The following is a 20,180-nucleotide window of genomic DNA, read 5'->3' as shown; positions in this document are numbered from 1 at the left end:
GATGAAGTTGGTGAAGGTCACGGCAGTAACAACCCTCAGAGAAGCTAGGAGAAGAGGGGGGTGTCTCGGTGGCTACACAGGCAAGGATGCCCGCTGTATGGACAGAAAACAGGCAGAAGCAGCGGGGAGGAGAGCAACAATCCATGGGACCCCAGTGGCAAGGAAGGCCTGCAAGAGGACGGTCTGGGTTCCAGGGACAAAGGGGAGGGAGTTACGGGGGACAAGGGCAATGCTGGTCATGCGGGAGCCACTTCGCACAGGAATGCCGCAGGCGGCAAGGAGGAAACATCAATACAATCAACCTTGTTACAACCCACCCCAATATGGACACACTCATCCGCTTACAAGCAACCCCTGCAATATCCGCAACAATACCCTCCACCACCGGGTTACAACACACTCTGCCACCCCCCCCCCATACAAGGCAATCACAACAAAACCTCCCCAACCAGCTGGCCCAACGGCATAACAGCATAACAACCCTTTCGCCACCAGCACCCCATCAAGGGGCATGTGTGCTCAGTGAAAATATTTTCTCTTGTCCAGGGACAGACACTCACCCAGAGTAGGACAGCCCACAGAGCACTTGCGTGTCCAGTCCTATCCACTACCTTGCATCCAGAAGAGGACCCACTGGTGGGGGCAGAGATAGGGAACAAACAGTTCATCTTTATGGTGACCTGGGGGTGGAGAAATCATGCATAGGTGAAGGTGATTTTCCGTTATCTGGCCAAACTCTCGAAACGCAAGGGTCCTCTGGGGCTGTAGTACAGAAGATACTTATACAGAAGATTTGATTGTCAAGATGGGGGGGGGGCAGTAGGAGCACCCCTACTCTACTATGAAAGTTCCCCTGTTAATTTACTTGGCCGGGATTTACTCACCAAGCTAAACATGACCATATAATTTACAAACAAGGGAATTCTCTGCTCCACCCCAGGCATGTGTTCCCTCAGGGCAATGTTGTTGATACACACAATGGCCAACGAACTACAGGTGAGAGGAGTACCAGTAAATCCTGACATGTTCATGTACGGGATCAGGATTTTGGCTAGACCAGTGCCAGAGCTCACAAGAAAAGAACGGAGTGCACCCGCAGATTGTGCGTTCTGCCCTGAAGCTGCCCCCAAGATGGTTACTGGCACAATACGGTCTTTAGATCTAGAAGGAGTGCAAGTGTCTGCAAAGAGAATAGTGGTGATGGATGTGAATGGCGCACAGTTTTGTGCATTGACCCAAATATACCATTGCATGAGCCAACTGATGAACTGTTCACTGACAACAACAATGAAGGGGAAATTGTTTTAGAAATAAGCATCCCCCGTGAAGTGATGGTACAGTACAGAAAAGAACCAACTCCCCTCATGGCTTTCGTCAGCGCACCACTGCCTTACTACGACACAGATATGCAACACGTGCCTCCCCATGAACCGCCATGATGTGGGCTTGTTGAGAGAAGTGACCCCTGTAAAAATAACTCTAAAGCCAGGAGCAATATTACCCAGGGTCACACAATACCCCTTGTCCAGAGAGGAAGAGGAAGGGATCCAAGAAACATTGCGAGCACTACTAGAGCAAGGGATACTTGTCCCCTCAAACTCCCCATGCAATATGGCCATGTACCCCATTAGAAAACCACCCGGGGGTGGGGGGGGGGGGGTGTGGTTTGTGGCGTATGATACAGGACCTTCGCCCACTTAACAATATTGTCCAAAAAGAGTTTCATCTTGTTCCGAATCCCCGCTTCCATTTTATGTGGTATTCCAAAACAGGCCACTCTATTCACTGTGGTCGATTTAAAGAACGCTTTCTTCTCAGTGCCCCTCGATCCAGGTTCACAATAGCTCACAGCATTTAAACTCGGTTGGAGGAGGCATGTGCACTGTTGATTGCCCCAGGGGTACTGTGAGAGCACCAGCATATTCAATAGGATATTGCATGAAGATCTCAGCAATATTTAAGTCCCGAGCACCATCATTCAGTATGTAGATAACCTCCTAGTATGCAGTGAAAGCGAAGAAAGTTGTCGCTGAGATTCCGTTGTCCTCCTCCAGTTACGCGCCCAAAAGGGGTACAAGGAAGACAAGAAAAAAATTGCAATACTGTGACTGAGGTCCTGTACTTGGGTCAATTTATTTCAAAAGATGGCAAGAGAATAATACCCGACAGGGCGGCGACAGTACACGCCTCAGCCAGACCGTACACAGTGAAGGACATGCAGAAGTTTCTCGGAATATGTAATTACTGTAGGGCATGGATACTAGATTATGCAGCCTACACAAGGCCTGAAAGAAGCACAGAAAGACAAGACATAAATTGGACAGCAGAAATGCAGACAGCATTCAACAGCTTAAAAGAATTGATTAGCACGGCACCAGTTCTAGCCACACCCAATTAGTAGTGAGAATTGTACCTCTTCTCGCACGCCAATGAGACCCTAATGGCAGCCGTACTGACACAAAAGACATCCATGGATCACAAGCCACTGGCATATTACAGTGGCACACTCGTCATGCAGGGTCACTTTGCTTGCGAACAGGCTCTTGCAGCTCCCGCCTTTGCCATCAAAAAAGCGCACTTCTATTTCGCCACACTTGAAAGACCGAAATCCACCCTCACCACACAAAGAGCGTCGGCCTATGAGATCATCTTCTCAAGCCCCAATATTCATGTGGTAAGATGTAAAATCAGTAAACCCAGCAATGTTACTCACAGAGCCATGCACTGTGCAAGACATAAAGAGCATGTTTGGGCCACATATGACGGAGAAGGAGATGATATTCTTAAAGCAAGGGAAAATGCACGACAGGAAGGAGAAGTATTCTTCGTAGATGGATCAGCATCTATCAGCCAGGAAACAGGCGAAAAACATGTAGGGGCAGCAGTAGTGAGAATGGAAGACAGAGAATATGAGGTACTGGTTATGAAACGTTTGGCCATGCATTATTCCGCCTAAGCCGAAGAGCTAGTAGCATTGATGGAGGCTCTGCATGCGGCAAAAGGATATGCAGCAACAATCTATTCAGATTCAGCATACGGAACCACTACGGTACATGCTGGACTATGAAGATGGAGAAGGAGGGGGTTCAGGAGAGTGGATGGGTCCACAGTACAACATGCAGAATTACTGAATACATTAATTGAAGCACTTGCAGAACCGTCTGTGGTAGCCATAGTTAAATGCCAGGCCCACACACATAATGACGACGCAATATCTTTGGGAAATTGTAACGCTCACCTGATTCCCGTAGAGGCGCCGGTCTTGACTGAGCGTATACCGTATCTTCAAAGGTGATGTGTAACACACGGCTGGCTCTTTGGGCTGGACCTCTGTGCAGTGTATGTTTGACTCGAAGGGTAAGATGTCTGCAGATAGAAAATATGGGATTAATGAACTGGGTTATTGAATGTCTCTCTCTTCTTCCCTTTCTCTTCTCCTGTAGAACCCCGAAGGTTAACGCTCTCACCTTAGGTAAGTGAACGCCGTGCTCTCCATCTGCCTCGGGGCAGGGTGCTGTAACCAGTTTCTTCACTGGATAAGGGGAGCAGGCCTCTTGACTTCAGAGGACTGCTGTCCGTCGTTTACTGCACGAACGGTAAGTTTCGAGTAATTCTAATGTCTTTAGTAATGATGTCTCTTGTTTTGCAGGGTTCCGGCGATGGTGGATGACAGGCTGATGTGAGTTGGAGATGGAGCCCGTGTGATGAATAGAAGCGCCTGGAAGCACGTAAGTAAGCGCTTGTTGCCTGCTTCACGATGCGCTCCAACTGTCTTTTTATTTTGCAGGTACAAGTTCGGAGCGGCTGCAGGGTGCCGGAATACCCACTGGGTTAGATGTGGAAAGGAGTAATGGCACGTGAGTATTAAAGTTCCCCAATGTCTATAAACGCACCTTGTTTTGTCCTTCAGATGCGGGATGCAGCGCCGAAGGCCTCCGGAGCGTGCAAAGAGTTGGTAAGCTTTTGTCTTTCAGATGCCGGAATGCAGTGTGAAGACCTCCGGAGCGCACGAAGAGTAGGTAAGCCTTTGTCTTTCAGAATGCAGCGCGAGGCGTTGGTGACAGCCGATGGCCCAGGTAAGTGAAGAGCTGTCACTGAAGACCGTAATGCTAACCTGTTCTTTCTTGTCTTTATAGGTGTTGCTGAAGACTGGATTCAGGATGGTAAGCCTTTTTCCTTAGGCCCAGGATCAGATGCAGAAGACACGATGAGCGTTCTGCTGCAGAGGATGCAGAATAATGCAAAGCAAGATTCATCCATCGGGTGTGGTTTGAATAGCCTCCTGAAGAGTTCCAGTGTTCTGAACCTAGGGAGTGGCTCCTGCCCCACTCAACAGGAAATGTAGTTCCAAACAGCAGAGGATCAGAGGCTCAACTGGCAGGCAAGTAAGCAGCATGGTCTGCTGCAGGTAAGTCCACCCAAGCATTATGAGCCCGGCGCTTCCAGCGCTGGGACTGGGCATATTTATGAGCCTGGTGCCACTGGCGCCAGGACTGGGTCCAAAAGGTCCCAATTGGGACTGGTTGGCACTCGGAACCTGGGTTATGAATCTGCTTCCAAGGGAGTTGGGAAAACCCTGACCTTTTGGAAGCAGAGATCATGACAGAATTGCAGCCGCAGACACAGCAGCAAAAGAAGCAGCATATCTTCCGACACCTATGAGCACAGAAAGCATTAGTGAGCAAGCAAGAAGAGCCAAAAGCGGAAGGTTACACCACACTACCCATTGCACAGATAATAGAGCTGCAAAAGAGAGCCCAACTAAAAGAGCAAGAATTATGGGCCAAACAAGGGTGCACAGTCATCTACTGTGGAGACAAGATACAGCAAAAGTAGTGATGCCCGTAGAACTATTGTATGTGGCATTCAAGCAATTGCACTTCCCAGCACATACTTCAAAATAGCACATAGCAGCCGATCTCCAGGAAGATTGGTTTATCCCAAATCTCCAGGAATATCTCAATAAAATTGTGGTCGAGTGCACAATGTGCCAAGAGTTTAGCTCAGGGATGGACTCTCAGAACACTAAGGGGAACATTGCCCCGCCCTGTAGGTTCCTTCCGCAAGCTGCACATGGATTATGCAGACATGGGAGAGAGATGTTAACGAGCCAGATATTTGACTGTGGTTGTGTGTCTGTTTTCGCGATGGGTGGAAGCAGGGCCCTGTGCCAACCCAGACGTGAAACGGGCAGCTAGGTTCCTAGTAAGAGAGGTATTCCCCTGATGGGGGATATGTGAGGGCATACAATCTGACAACATAACTCACTTTGTCAACAACCTGTTTTTTTTTTTTTTTAAACGACCCGTTTAAAGAAGTGGCGTAACTGCTAGGAATAAAACACAAAATGTGCTCAATTTATCATCCTCAAGCAAACAGGATTGTCAAAAAAATAAACAGCCTCATGAAGAGTCGATTATCCAAATCGTGCCACTCTCTAAAAAATAACTGGGTATACTGCCTGCCCTTAGCCCTCTTCCAGCTATACACCCAGCCTAACAAGGACCACCACCAGTCCCCCCACGAAATAGTGACTGGTTGATGCATGCAAATGCCATTATGACCAGTGATAAGAGTATCTGATGCACACAGAACAGCAACTGTACTAGGAGAAGAATTTAAAGAGAACCTCACGCAGCTCACACGGGCAGCGTGATGCACTGCCAAACAAATTGCTCTACCATTTACCAGAGACAATCACAACAACTGCAGCAGTAGATAGCCAAGCACAACCCCTGATGCCTGGAGAGTTAGTGTACGTACAGAGCTTTGTGCAAAAATGGAACTCTCCAATATTCCATGGACCATATGAGATCATCTACTGTACCCCCCCTCGCTGTAAAAGTAAAAAGCACACGATAGTGTAGCACCGGATACATTGAATAACTCCTCCTCCAAGTTGTAGTGCAAAATACAGCTCCAAGTTGTAGTGCAAAATACAGCTCCAAGTTGTAGTGCAAAATACACAGACGGCTGCATGTTGCAAACTATTCATGGTAGAGTCTGAAAAGGACCCCAATTCTCATAACGCGTAATCTGGAAACATCCCAAATCAGCTTACCCAATGGCACCATCACAAGATCTAGCAAATGACTTATACTTCTTTGAGTATGAAAAATGTGTAATAAGTAGAAAAAAAGTCTGCTTTTATTTGTCCCTCTAAATCAGACATTTGACTATGGTGTCAACTTGACAACCAATCAAGTAACATCCTTTCCACGTTTTGTACCGCAATATACACTCCCAAAGTGGCCCAAGGGTGTAACGACTGTGCAAGCAGCTTGTAATAAAAGCCATCCCTTACCACTTACATGTTTAATTGCAATTCATTTGCAGGAGCTGCAATATTTATTTAATTAAAAACATGTTTTCCTCTGGGACTACTCCGCACAGGCTTTGGCCTACATGTTGGCTCATGCCCACCATTCACAATTTTACTGCTTTCCAGCCTTCTCACTTTGCCCTTATTGATGCAGGTAGGTGCTCTGTGTTGTATTGCTGCAGCGCAATTGTACAAGCCTAGACGGCATAGAAGGACCTGTCCAATGACACTTTTTTCATCTGGAGAAAAGGTATTAGGATGTTCTGTGTCCCCCAGTAATAAAGCAATGGTCTCACATCTTGTAATAATAATAATAGGCTCTATTAATGCAAGGGGTGCCAACTCCCCGACCAAGAGATCGCTGATGCTCAGACAATTGCAGAGATCGCAATTGGAGGTCGTCCAACTACAGGAAAAACATTGGCAGGGGGCAATCGGGGAGGAACCAACATTATGGGTGAAAGTAGTGGGGGGGGGGGGCGTCTACTTGGCCTCGGTCACTACCAAAAAAAATGTTTAATAAAAAAAAAAAAAGGGGAGGTAGCTATATTTCTTTCAAGTTGATTAGGATGGAAGGTGCTCAGTGTACGGACAGATCCAGAGGGTCGTTTCGTGTTTGTAAAAGGGGATTTAAATGGCAGAAGGGTCACAATCTGATCAGTCCATTGTCCCAATACGGGTCAGAGTTTTTCTGAGAGGGGGTCAAGGAGAGGTTGATTTTGAAGAAGTTGATTTTGTTTGTTGAAGGATATTTAATAGTCGGGGGGGACTTCAATATGGTTCTTGACCCAGACCGGAAAAGGTGGGGGGGATGCACCGCGACGAATGTTCTAGGCACTTTTGGGAGGAAATCTAGAGTTGGGACTCGGACTCCCTCATTGACTGATGAGGGGGATAGGCCACATACTTACTATTTCAGTAAGTCATTTTTTTCTCTTCAAGGATAGACTACATTCTGGTTGACAAGGACATTAAGGCATTGGTCTCGGAATCTCAGGTCCTCCCTGTACGGTGGTCAGACCAGGACTTAGAATAGCAATAGGAAATTGATCTGGTCAACTAGATAAGGGTGGATGGAGGTGCAACGATTTCCTTCTTTAGGCAGGACGCTCATCCAGGGCCTCCTCACAGATATCAAAGAATACTTTGAGCACAATAATAATGGAGAGGTGGGAGGGCAGATCCTGCGCGAGGGCTTTATGGCCACTATCAGAGGCTCTCAAACGGCAGGGTTCCCAGAAAAAGAAAGAAAGGCTGCAACAGGAAAACCTGATCAGAAAGAAGATAGCGGAAATTCAACCGGCAGGGGGCCCAGGGAGCAGCTTAACCCTGTCTAAAGCTAGAAAAAACATCGACAGTACAAAGAGCAGCTTAAGGCACTTCTGATTCAGGACACAGAAAATAAACTACTGTTCCTGAAGCAGAAATACCATGAAAAAGGGGACATAGACGATACCATTGTGGCTTGGAGAATCACCCCCTAGTCTTTAACTCTATTCTATTGGGCTGGGATTTGCCGGACACAATGATGCAGGCTATAATACTTGTCATCCACAAGGAGGGTAAAGATCTGTTGCTCTGCTCATCCTATCGACCGATTTCTTTGCTGAATAATGACATTAAGATATTGGAAAAACTGTTGGTAGGAAAAAGGACACAATCCCTGCTTCATTCTCTTGTCCACAGCAACCAGGTGGGTTTTATTAAAAGGTAGGCAGGGTCCACATAATATAAGGAAAACCATTAACCTGATCCACCATGCCAAATTAGCGGATCTTGATGCCTACCTGATAATAATAGATTCAGAAAAATCATTTGATAGGGTGGAGTGGCGCTAGGACAATTGGGTTTCAAGTCTAATTTCTTGAAACTGATTTTGGCACTGTATAGAATGCCTAGGGTGAGGGTGCAAGTAAATGGCAGATCGACGGACCCACTTTGGCGGTTCAGAAGGGATAAGGCAGGGTTGCCCTTGGACGCCGCTGCTGTACACGCTCACGATGGAGACCTATAAACATTCGGTCAAACCAGATCGTGACAGGGATAAAATGTAATCTTTCATGGCAATCTGTTTACCTCCGCCATGAAGCATAATTTTTACATTTTGCAGGGTTGACACCAGGACCCCCAACCCCCTTCAAGGTATCAAGAATGTTTCAAGGGGATGCCCCACAATGCCCTAGCCTAGAGGGTGTGGAAAGGTGGACTAACTTTCCCATATGTGGTGGCACTGGCCCGAGGAAACAAACTTTCTGGGCTGAACTTTTGAGATGGATCCAGGAAATAACGGGGGAGCAACTGTAGTTAGACCCAGATGGTGCTGGGCATCTCTTCAAAAGCCTTTCGAGCACGGAGACTTGTGGATTGGCCAAAACTGGAAATGTAGTACAGTGCCTACGAAAAAAAAAAAAAAAAGAAAAAGAGTGGGAGAAAAAGTTAAATGATTTTTTGGTGATGGAAAAGCAGACTGCACTGGTGAATGGTTACAGGTTCCTTCCAGGAGGAATGGGGTCCCTTAATGCAAGGTGGGAGGAAAGCGCGAGTGCTCGCCCTGCAGATGGCATGTAGGGAGCTTGGTCAAGGGTATGGCATAATGATCATTGTGGTTCTAAGCCTTACCCCTCTTTGGGGCAGTTTCTCCGGAGGCCAAGTGCTCTCAGGGATTGATGTACGGTTGTAGTTAGATGGCGAGTCACATCTTTAACTCATCTAGACACATGTCCTATTGGCGGGAAGAGAGCTCATCCAAATAAACAAGGTTTATCCAATGGCAACCCTAATGCCAATTAGCCAAGTTAAAGAGGTTAACAGAAGCATTTGTACTGAGTGGGAGGCGGGGAGGAGACCAGCAAAATATATTTTTGTTATTGATGTTGAAGTGTTTAAGTAAATAAATGCAAATCAAAATGTAAGGTTTAAAAAAAAAAAAAAAAAAAACATACAAGGGTAGGATGGCGCTGGAGACTGGTATATTGTTGATGCAGTTCTCTTTTTCCAAAGGGTATTTGTAATTTCTGCTTTATATATAGAGAAGCTCTTTTGAATATGGGCCAGAGACTTTCATTGCACTATAAATCTACCTTTAGAGCAACACAAACTAAAATGCAGACAAGACGTGCATGCTGCAATGTCATTGTTCAAGACCTACATTTGGTGAAGATATCGAGTGCCCATAAACAGACTGCTCACAGTAACTAATTACTCTCAAACCAATAAGAGCACACCCTCATTCACAATCTTTTCACTGGTGTGGAACACCTATACTTGTTCCCAAATTCACAATATATGGGCAAGACATTGTCTGATCTTGCATACCTATTGAAGAATCTGATAACCTGCCTGAGCCGGACAATGCATTCCTGGAAATGTAAGTTGTGGGGCTTTGACTAGTCAGACTTCTAGGAAAAATATTGGGGAAATACTACTAAACAACTTTATCAAAAGCATACCCGACTATAGCGCCGTTTGGGAAACCTTAAATGTTGTGAATTGCGTAGAATACATCGCATCCACAACAGGAGTGTGCAGAAACTGATTCTGAGCAGACTCGCATCTCAGACTGCAAGTCAACACTAACAGGCCTTAGACAACAATGCATTGGCCCTTGGGAAAGACTATGCAAACATAATTTAGTTCGCTTCTACACTGAGAGGCACTATATGCAGGGTTGATAAAGCCAGTTTAGTATTGTCAAGAAAGAGCAACCACGCGCCAACATTACTTATGAAGCGGATTAGAAGGGGACGCTTCAATTTCTTCAATCAGAGATGAATGGGGCTCCACTACTGCAAAGAGTTAGAGTAAACCGTTATCGCCTTCAGCAGTGGGGAGAGACACTTAACAAATCAATTTACCAAAAGTAACCCTTGAAGAGGCACTGGAATTAAACATCTATAATTTAACAGAAAATGTTACTGGCAGTAGCTACACCGACAAAAATCTCATGGGACTGCTGGACGTCTGGCTGAGTTTTAGAAGACTTATGTATCACACACAGTTCAGAAACTTTTTGATGTATATTCTCCATTTACATGAGAAAGGGATTCTTACAGAGAGTGTGAAAGATGCTATAATAGTGATCATTTTCTAGATAAGGACCCAACTCAGTGTGGATTTTTTTGGTCCTCCAGAAGTTCTGGGTTCCTGAAATTGATCCATTATTATACAGTGCGACAGGACATACTATATCAGAAGCCTGGTCAGTCAGAAGTGATGCAAGACAGGGTTGCCCACGCTCTCAAAAACTGTGCTCTGGTGACTGAACCAATGACTGCCCTGCTCGGGGAAGACTTGCAGATGCAAGAATATAGGTTTGGGGGAATGAAACACCCAATATCGATGTACGAGTATGGACATTCTTCATCCCATCCCAGACAGACCCTGTGATGAATTACTCTTATATACTGGAGATTTACAAAAAAAGAAATGTGTCAGTGTTAACAGTTCTCAGTATTAATTGGGACAAGCCCAGTCTTTTTCCTGCCGGCCGCTCTAAAGGGTAAAGACTAAGAAATGCCCACATTGCCATTGAAAGAGTCTATGGAATTTTTTTCAACACTTATGAGTGAGTGTTTACCACACATCCAGCTATAGTTATCAAAATAATACATCCAGGCCACCCCCCCCCCCGATATCCTGTAAAATAATTCAATAGTATTTTGGAATATACTACCACCCTCCTTAATGTGTAACTTCGCCCCCAGCAAGATAAAATGGTGATCCTGACAAAATTCTTTTTTGCTAATGGCACATTACCATACCCCAAAGGTACTGCATGATTAACTGTAAAGATCAGAGAACATTTATGGGCTACTGGCCGGCTGAGTGTGGAGTTGAAACCTTATGTAGACAAAATGGCATGGGGGAGAACACCAAGTACTCAACAACAAACTATGGACCTCATTACAAGTTAGCTGGTCCGTATTTAACGGTGCCGGTAAAACGGTCCCGGCACTGTTTCCGGACTGGCTCACTACGATTTCTGCGGCAGGTGGTGTTACACCCGCCTGATCTGACCTGGCAGGCGTAACGCAACCAGCCACAGACGGACGTGGAAACACTGGCACGATTACTGCATGGTGCCGGTTTTTCCACGGTCCCCGTTCCTATGGGACTCCACAGGAATGGGGAGTAACGGAATGCTGGCTACGGAATTACTGGACCACCGGGGTTGTAATGCCCCAGCAATTCCGGAGCCGGTAAGTCATTCCAAGTCCGGCGGCAACCTGACGGTTTTTCCCGCTCGGTTACCGCCGGACTTGGAATGAGGCCCTATGTCTTAGGCAGTGCAGCTGCAATATATAGTGAAATGGCTAGTGGATGAGGAAACCTCAAAACACGCTTACTTTCAAAATGACTTCCACCATACCCAATGCTTTGGGTAACTATAGCCTTAATAAAAGACCAGCCTAATGCTTTTGAAATTAGGCCAGATGGTGTGGAATCACGCATTTAGCCCCTACTCCCTTAATATTCCTCCGACATTGGGACTGGAAAACAATTCTCAGGAAACACAGGCTTCATACACACTACGGGAATCAAGGGGCCTCTTAAGAATGAATGCTGGTGGGGCGCTGTTGCGCACGACCAAGATGGCCGCCTGAAGCGAGAGCTCCGGCCCGACAGAAATCCGAATTATATTTGAATCCTGTTTCGGAGCCACCAGCGGGCAGCGAAGTCGAGCAGAGGGTGCACCTTGACCCGGTCCACACCCAACTGAAATCCTGAGAGCGGCGGACCAAAACTCAGAGATATCAGCTTTGGCGGGTTGAGCGGGAGAAGGCCCGGGAGTGTGCTGCGTGGGACGTCCGGCTGGACTGCGCCCCGTGCCACTGACGCTCTGGCCAGAGAGGCATAGAGGTGGGGCTGCTGTGCCGTGGTCGAGGAGCTGGCCCGTGGGCGCTGCGGATCGACTGAGGCGTCTCCCCCTGGGTCCTGTACACGTGGCTGTGCGGGCGAGTGTTGCTGGCTTGTGGGCCCTGCCTTTGCGGTTATTGAGGCGATCCGGTTGGGTGAGAGCTGGAGCTCCGTGCCGTGACGCGGTGGGTGCTGGGAAGCGGGCCGGCGTGATATCCTTTCCCCCCAGGTCTAAGCCGTGGCCGAGGGGGCGACTCCATTCTCTGGCCTGCAGCCGGGGCGCGCCACACGTGCTATATATCCTGTAAATTGGCGGCGGGGACGGCGCGGGTCGCGGTGCCGCTGAGACGGCGAGTTGTGCGACATTCAGCGGCTGGGGTGCAGCTCCTTTCTTCGTGGGAGGACACAGTCCATTGTAAGTGGGCGAATTAACAGGTCGCCACTGGTGCCTGGACATTGGTGGCTCCGTGAATCACTAGTTTTGTGGTACCCCGGCCCGAACAAGCCCACTCGACAAATAATATCCTACGCGGCCTGCCCCCGCGGTATAGTCCCGCAGGATCCATTGCCCCCGTCGGGCAGTGGGTGACCCGGCTGGAGTGGCGGACATGGGTAACACGAGGAAACAGGAAAAAGCGGCAGAGGGGGCGACCGGGAAAAAGAAAGGCCTGATGGACTCGTTCACCAGAAGCCAGGCAGTCTTCAACATCAACGGCTGAACCTGGCGTGGACAGCGGCGACCGGGTTGATCGCCTTACCACGATAGTGCAGAATGGCTTCCTATGCCTAAATGTGAAACTAGATGACATGGTTAACACCATAGGAGCACTGAAAACCAGAGTCGACAAGGAGAGCCTCAGAATAACTGAGGCTGAAGACAGAATTGGTACAAACGAAGACACCATTGCGCGACAGGATCACGACATAGCGCAGCTTAAGGCAGGCATGAACGCGTTGCAAAGTAAATGCGAGGACCTAGAATCCAGATCCCGAAGGAACAATATTCGGATTGTGGGGGTTTCTGAAAAGTTCGGGAAAGGCGCAATGGAACAGCAAGTGGAAAACCTTCTTAAGACTCTTTTTGGGACAGAATCCTTTTCGAGCCAATTCCTGGTTGAGCGAGCACATCGCACTCTGGCCCCCCCGTGCCGAAACCCGGAGCCCCACCGCGCACCATCATTGCCAGACTGTTGAATTACAGAGACAGAGATACAATTCTCAGAAAGGCTAGAGAAATTGGGACACTACAATATGAGGAGAAATGCATACATGTTTATCCGGACTTTGCTGCGGGAGTACAGGCTAGCAGGCGATCATATGAGCCGGTCAAGAGGCTACTGGGGCACGTCAGGTCCCATATGCGATAATATTCCCGGCCAAAATACGAATCCAGTATGGAGGAAGAACACACTTTTTTGAGACCCCAGCCGCTGCTCAGGCGTATGTGGAAGCAACTATACCCCTACCACCTAGAGGCCGTGGGCCGGACCAGAACGGAAGATCACCTCCGGGAGGTGGAGTCCGGGGCCCTGCTGACTGAACCTGGCTGCGCACATATCCTCCGTTGCTGCTTTAGTGATGTGTAACGGATTTCTGCTCCAGCTGGGGGGAGCTAAGTAACCTTCGAAGCGGGTCGTGAGCCCGCTCTGGTTGACCGTGACGACAGCGTGGCACCAACAGGAAAGTTCCTAAAAGGTTTAAGGGTACATTGTCAAATTGGGTGTGGATGATGTGGGTGGAGGGTGGGGTTGGGGAAATCGGGAAGTTACAGAATGTTATTGCTGCCAGGGCATGTTAGGGACCTGGGATGTGGAGGAGTCTGGAGAGGGAGCATGCACAGACGCCCACCATAAGATATGTCATCCTATAGGCCCCTGTCCCTGATAAATGTAGACGCCAAAATGTTCGCGAAGGTGCTGGCGAATCGCACGTTACCTATAACACCTACGCTGGTTCATGCAGATCAAAGCGGGTTTATTCCCCATAGGTCCACTGCCCTAAATTTGCGTAGGCTATTCGGCATAATGTCGCAAATCAACCCGAGCAAGCAAGCAGTCGCGGTGTCCCTTGACGCCGAGAAGGCGTTTGACTCGGTCTCCTGGGAGTACCTCTTTTTGGTGCTGGAGGCGTTTGGGGTGGGCCCCAACTATATCAAGTACGTCAGGCTGCTGTACACAGCCCCGGGTGCAAGGGTGTTCACGCATAGAACTATATCCGAGCTGTTTGAGCTGGGACGTGGCACCAGATAGGGATGCCCCTTCTCCCCTATCCTCTTTGCTTTGACAATAGAGCCCATGGCGGCTGCGGTTCGTCTGAGACATAATAACAAGGGTGCACCACTGAAAGGAGCCACTCAAATAATATCCCTATATGCGGACGATACCTTGCTGTACATCCGCGAACCAGACAAAAACATTGTTCCTATCATGGCAGACAAACAAATTTGCGGAATACTCTAGGTACACGGTGAACAATGCTAAATCAGAATGTTCCCGCTCACCCCATCCACAAACCGCCCGGCTCTGAAGTGCGGCCTTAAGTGGTCGGAGCGACACATCAGATACCTGGTTTCAAGTAATAGACAGACCCTGTATGCTGAAAACCATGACCAGGCGCTACAAACACTCCATACCAAACTACAGGCCTGGAGACACCTCCCAATCTCACTACACGGTAGAATTGCCATTCTTAAAATGATTGTACTCCCAAAACTGCTATACCTATTTGTAAACATACCTATATGGCCGGGAAAGGAATTTTTCTCCAAACTTCGATCCATGGCAGTGTCATTCCTTTGGAACGGAAAGTTGGCTAGGATTGGGTGGGAAAAGATGATATAACCATATGAAAAAGGGGGAAATAGCAGCACCAGATTTTGAGCTCCATTACATGGCGGCGCAGGCGCAGTTCGCAAAACATTGGTATGACGAGGCGGACAATTCACCTCACACGTGGATAGAAGAGTATACTACTACACCCACAGACGTTAGGTCAGTTATCTTTGATACAAGACACAAGGACTCATGTGCATTTGACCCTGTTAGCTGCACAGTGAGAGCCTGGGGGCCATATACAAGAAACTGGACATTGAGATCCCCTATAGCCCCGAGGCCCCGTTATGGAAATACCCAAATACTCCCCCCACATTTGACATCAGCATCCAGGAAGCCTGGGACCCCGATACAGAGATGAAGGTGGGAGATATGTACATAGACGGGAAGTTTGTGACCCTTGCAGTATTCTTGAGGGGTATGGAAGGAGGGTCCCTCCGAACATTACAGTACTATCGGATGAGGTCCGCATTTCAAGCACACTGCCCATCCTTCCCTGATGTACCCCCCTCCCACCCGTGTATACAACAACTGGTTACAACACAAGGAGGGCTGGGAATCTCCAAGTTGTATACGACGATACAGACCCACACTCCTACGACCAACCGAGTGAAAGAGAAATGGGAAGCGGATATGAAAATGCTAATTCCTGAAGAGAAATAGGTAAGATACTGTACGCTTACAAGAAGTGTGTCCCTCAATGCGGGATTGCGCCAAATACAGTTTAAAATCTGTAACAGACTGCACTATACCCCGGCCAGAATTGCAAAATTCACGCCGGGTGATACAGGTGACTGCCCCAAATCTAAGTCCCTGCAAGCGGGTTCCTATCATATGTATTGGGAGTGCCTGGTTGTGGCTCGATTCTGGGAGAGGGTTGCAGCTAAGCTGACAGAATTTAAACAAATCCCCCCATATTTGTCCCCCCAAAAATACTTATTCGAGGATATTGGGAAATGTTCCGAAAAAATCAGAAGGCTGTTTAATGTGTCATGTGCTATTGCCAAAAAATGTATACTGCAATCATGGAAAAGCCCGAACTCCCCTACCATGAATACCTTTTTACGCAAATTAACCTATGCAAATGAATGCATGAATGTGCTAACCCAACCGAGCACGAGTCGACCAAAGGACATCTGGAGCCCCTTCAGGGCGTATTTATGTGACTTGCCCTCGGATAACGAAACAGCTATGTAGACTGTAAATTATCGAACATTTGGTGAAGACATTGGTGTACGTAGGACCATGTGATGTATTGATTGGGTGCCACTGTAACTGCTGAGACCTTAATAAAAAGTTGAATGAATGCTCGTACCCTTCCTCACACAGAAACCTAAATAATGTACTGATTAGGAATTCTTCCCATATGCTACCCTGGCGATTGCATGTACCCTTTACAAATGGACCCTCTCATAACTCGCGTTGTGCACTCACCTTCGCTGCAGCAGGAATTCCAAAAGTATCTCTCAAGTTCCCTGCCACCCTTCGGCCTGTCCACCTTCCATTTGCACTCCATACTCTCAGGGACACAACCCTGGAATCCCACCCCCTTGTTGCCCTCTGACATTATCTAGGGGACGCCCCCAGAAACCATGCCACTCCACCCCCTTGCCTGCCAAACACCAGTCTTTCTCCCTCTCCCCGAAGCACCCTTCCTTGGGTTGCCACAATCAAATGTTTTACACTGCTTATGATTGTAACACTGATTCTGCAATCCAGAAAGTGCACCACAAGTAGAGCTAGGAAGGACTGGCAAACAATACTGATGAAACCAAAGTCATTTTTTGACTACGCTATACGAGATCACAGAGGACCTAAAAATTGTTTTGCAAACATATGAAACAATTTTTGCATTGCTATACACAGACCTTAAAGTACAAACAAATTGAGAACAATGATTTACGAGTCAGATTTAACGACTCACAATGGAAGTAGATTGTCATAAATGTGTAGAAGGAAATCACACAATGCGTGTTTTAAATGGATACCAGTCCATTTACTCCACAGAACGTAATGGACAATGTAGGAAGGAAACTATGCTCCCAGACTCTGATTGGTGCTTACCTAAGGAAAACTCTTGCAATGGCATGAAAAAGTAACAAGAGCACAAAGATTAAATGTAAGATACGTGACCTAAAGCGATAGATCCTGGCAGAGAAACAAATCGCTGCGTCAAGACATGCACACCAGAGAATCAAATGCAACCGGAGTCCAATGCTACAATGCTTATATCACCAATCTGATTATAAACCACCTTGAAAGTAAGTATTTAACTCTTATACGATTTTGTATTGCTCGGGACAGGTTTAGTTGGTGTTCAGCTTTATTTGAATGACCTGGTCTCATACCCTAATTTTGACACACCTGGTCTTTAATTTGGTGGAGGGACCAACTGTGGTAGGCAGTTAATTAGAAGTATCATCATATACCTTGTCATTGGGGTTGGACCATACGTGAACACTGTAGAATACAGCCATAAAGGCTACTTCTGCAACATTAAGTTCATCTCTCCAGGCAAAAGATACTTGGAAGGGACAGTAAAGACCTATAAAATAGTTGTCTGTTATGCTCCAGACCACACCACCCCCTGCCAAACAACTAAAGCGATCAACTAAGTGAAGGCCAGCCAACAGACAGACAAGACAGAGGGATAAGACCACGCGCAATCAAGCACCAAATAAACTCAGAGAGGTAAACCATTAAAACTCTAGCATCACCCCTACCTTCCCACCCTCAACTATGGCATTGCAACCAGCACACCATAAATAGGACTGCACCAGCCAAGCTCGTGCCCATCCATCTAATTACTCCTGCTGTGCACCACCTTTCGGCAACCGACCGGATGACAGGTCCACACCCAACGGCCACAACTATCCAGGACAAGCAACCAGGAACATACTCATACAGTTACAACACACCAGGTCTCCCGAACCAACTCCGACATGCAAAACAATGCAAACAGATGCCAGTTCCTCTGGGTTCTGAACCTATCCCATCATCCTATCCCCACTAACACACCCAGCCCTCCTCTCTTGCAGAGCCACGTGAGCGCCTGGAAACTGCTCTTAGGTGGTATAAATCAACATAACAGTAAACAGTTCTGCTCTATATACAGCCACAAAGAAGCATTTGGGTCTATAATAATGTTTTTATAAAGTTTGAAGAGACAATACAAAATGTTTATAGATAGGCCAGGTCTGAATGAATGTGTGAACTCACTATAGACTAGTGAAAATTGACTCTTGGCGAGTAAGAAATAGTGTGCTGTCTGTATGTTTAGAGCGGAGGTGGTACATTACTTGATGGCTGACTATTAACTTGCAACTTTAAATGTTTAGCCCTGGTTAGACAATTAATTGCAATAGACAAAGTATGCAATAGCAATGCAATACTCTCAGCTTAAAGTGCAACCTCAAACCTTATGTTAAACTCACAAAGCATTAATATTTAACTATAATAATAAACCCCGACGTTGAGTGAGGGATTAGGTGCTATCTTGACCAAGGTGGCTGGGGGGAGGGGGGTGGCTCTGCACGGTTGCACTTATGGCCGTGTTATGGGCTGCCTGCGGTAGCTCTGTGAGCTATGCCTTGTCCAGATCACTACTAAAGAAACTAAAACATATCCGCAAGACTGTTACTTGAGAGTCGACAGGGAGCCATCACATCAGCTGCAAGAACACTCCACTCGTCAACAAAACATTTCAAAGCACTCAGCATCACCCACTGTGCCCTTGAGATTAGTCCAACACTCTTAGCACAGTGTGTTCAAATAAAGTGTAGCTCCACATAGGTTGCCTTACATACATACTACAATGTACTTCTTTGTATTTTATTGTTTATATAGTGCTTCAATCCAAAGCGCTTTACAGTTTAACAACACGGGAACATTAAACATATAACATAGAAGCAATAACAGTATATGAGACAAACCAGAAAAAAAGGCACGTGGATACCCTTATACCAAGTAAATTGTAGTTCGATGAGAGAATACAATGTATTGATGAAATAGCTTCAACTTCTGTCATTTGTTTTTATTCACTTTGGATTAACTGTCATGTTTACACCAGTCAGCAATATAAAGTGTTACTATATCTTAATTTTTGTTTCACGGATATCAAAAATAAACATTTCTGGGTGACTTTAAACCTGCAAATACAGGGAGGGGGGAAAGTCGGTAAAGACTCTAGCGAGAGATGAGTGCAACAGACTCCTGTCCTCCGAGACTGGAAGTCTCCCATTTCAGCCACAACAGAGACTAAAGACACTACGAGCCTCAGCTTTGGGAACTGCTGAATCTGAGCGAGAGCAGAGAATCTGTCAGTCTCAGGAATGTGATCCTGTCATTATCAATGGGGAGACTGACCCCTGATGGTGGGAGTTGAGTTAGTTTCCTCCCTTCTACTCCCCCAGTAACTCACTTGATGCTCCTTGACAACTTCGCTCAAGCATGGGTATCGCTCGGAGATCCAACGGTAGAACTTGGGCACTCCCATGATGTATGTGTCTTGTTCTTCCCTTCCGATAACTCCAGACTACTCCTTCTGTTGCCGCTACCCGAGAGCTCTGCCGCTTCCGTCGCGAAGTCGATGACCATGCACAGATGATGACATGACAACCAGAGCGACTGACGGCAAAATGCAATCGTTTCCCGATTGACGTAGAAGCGGAGCAATGAAGTCAGTAAACACAGCGGCCATCTTGGAATGTTTTTTTAGTGTGATGAACTTTACAATCAACGTCATAAGTTTAATTAAAATTACTATTTCTTTTACAGCAAGAATGTTCTAGCCACCAAAGGCAAATTACTATTAAAACCAATGATGGCATAGAAATCCTACATCGCTTACAATAATTCAACTGTTCCGAGCGCTGTCGCGAAACTAGTAAATAATAGTTACCTATTATTTGAGTAAGCATCTCGGTTCATGCTACCTTTTACACTTCTTTATTAAGCAACCAGTGTACAGGACCGTGTAAAAAGGCCAAAGTACAGGTTTTCATTGACATAGTAGGACCATTATGTATATCCTAAGCCAACAGCTCCCTCTAGCCATAACAACAGGGGCCCCTATGAGAATTGGCATTTCATAGCTCTCAACCTTTCATGGCCCTAGGGTGGGTGAAAACACCCGATTTTGCATTTGGCTGGTGAAAGTCCAATGATTCCTA

The 20,180-nt window shown here is 46.8% G+C and overlaps 1 protein-coding gene across 2 annotated transcripts in view; it reads right to left on the bottom strand.

The window, feature by feature from the left end:
• Nucleotides 1-19,604, bottom strand: part of XRN1 (5'-3' exoribonuclease 1) — a 2,611,979-nt gene extending 2,592,375 nt beyond the window's left edge. Inside the window, exon 1 of one of the 2 annotated variants that reach the window (XM_069618274.1) lies at nt 19,430-19,604. In XM_069618274.1, coding sequence (XP_069474375.1) covers nt 19,430-19,504 — 75 coding nt within the window. In that variant the 5' untranslated portion in view covers nt 19,505-19,604. The remainder of the gene's footprint in view (nt 1-19,429) is intronic. The other variant, XM_069618273.1, reaches the window with a different exon arrangement.
• Nucleotides 19,605-20,180: the final 576 nt, after the last annotated feature.

The sequence above is a fragment of the Ambystoma mexicanum genome, chromosome 10 (genome assembly GCF_040938575.1).
Source record: "Ambystoma mexicanum isolate Mex_15411 chromosome 10, UKY_AmexF1_1, whole genome shotgun sequence".
Classification (NCBI taxonomy): Eukaryota; Metazoa; Chordata; class Amphibia; order Caudata; family Ambystomatidae; genus Ambystoma; species Ambystoma mexicanum.
Note: the sequence above shows the minus strand (reverse complement) of the source record. Positions and strands in the feature narration are given on the sequence as shown.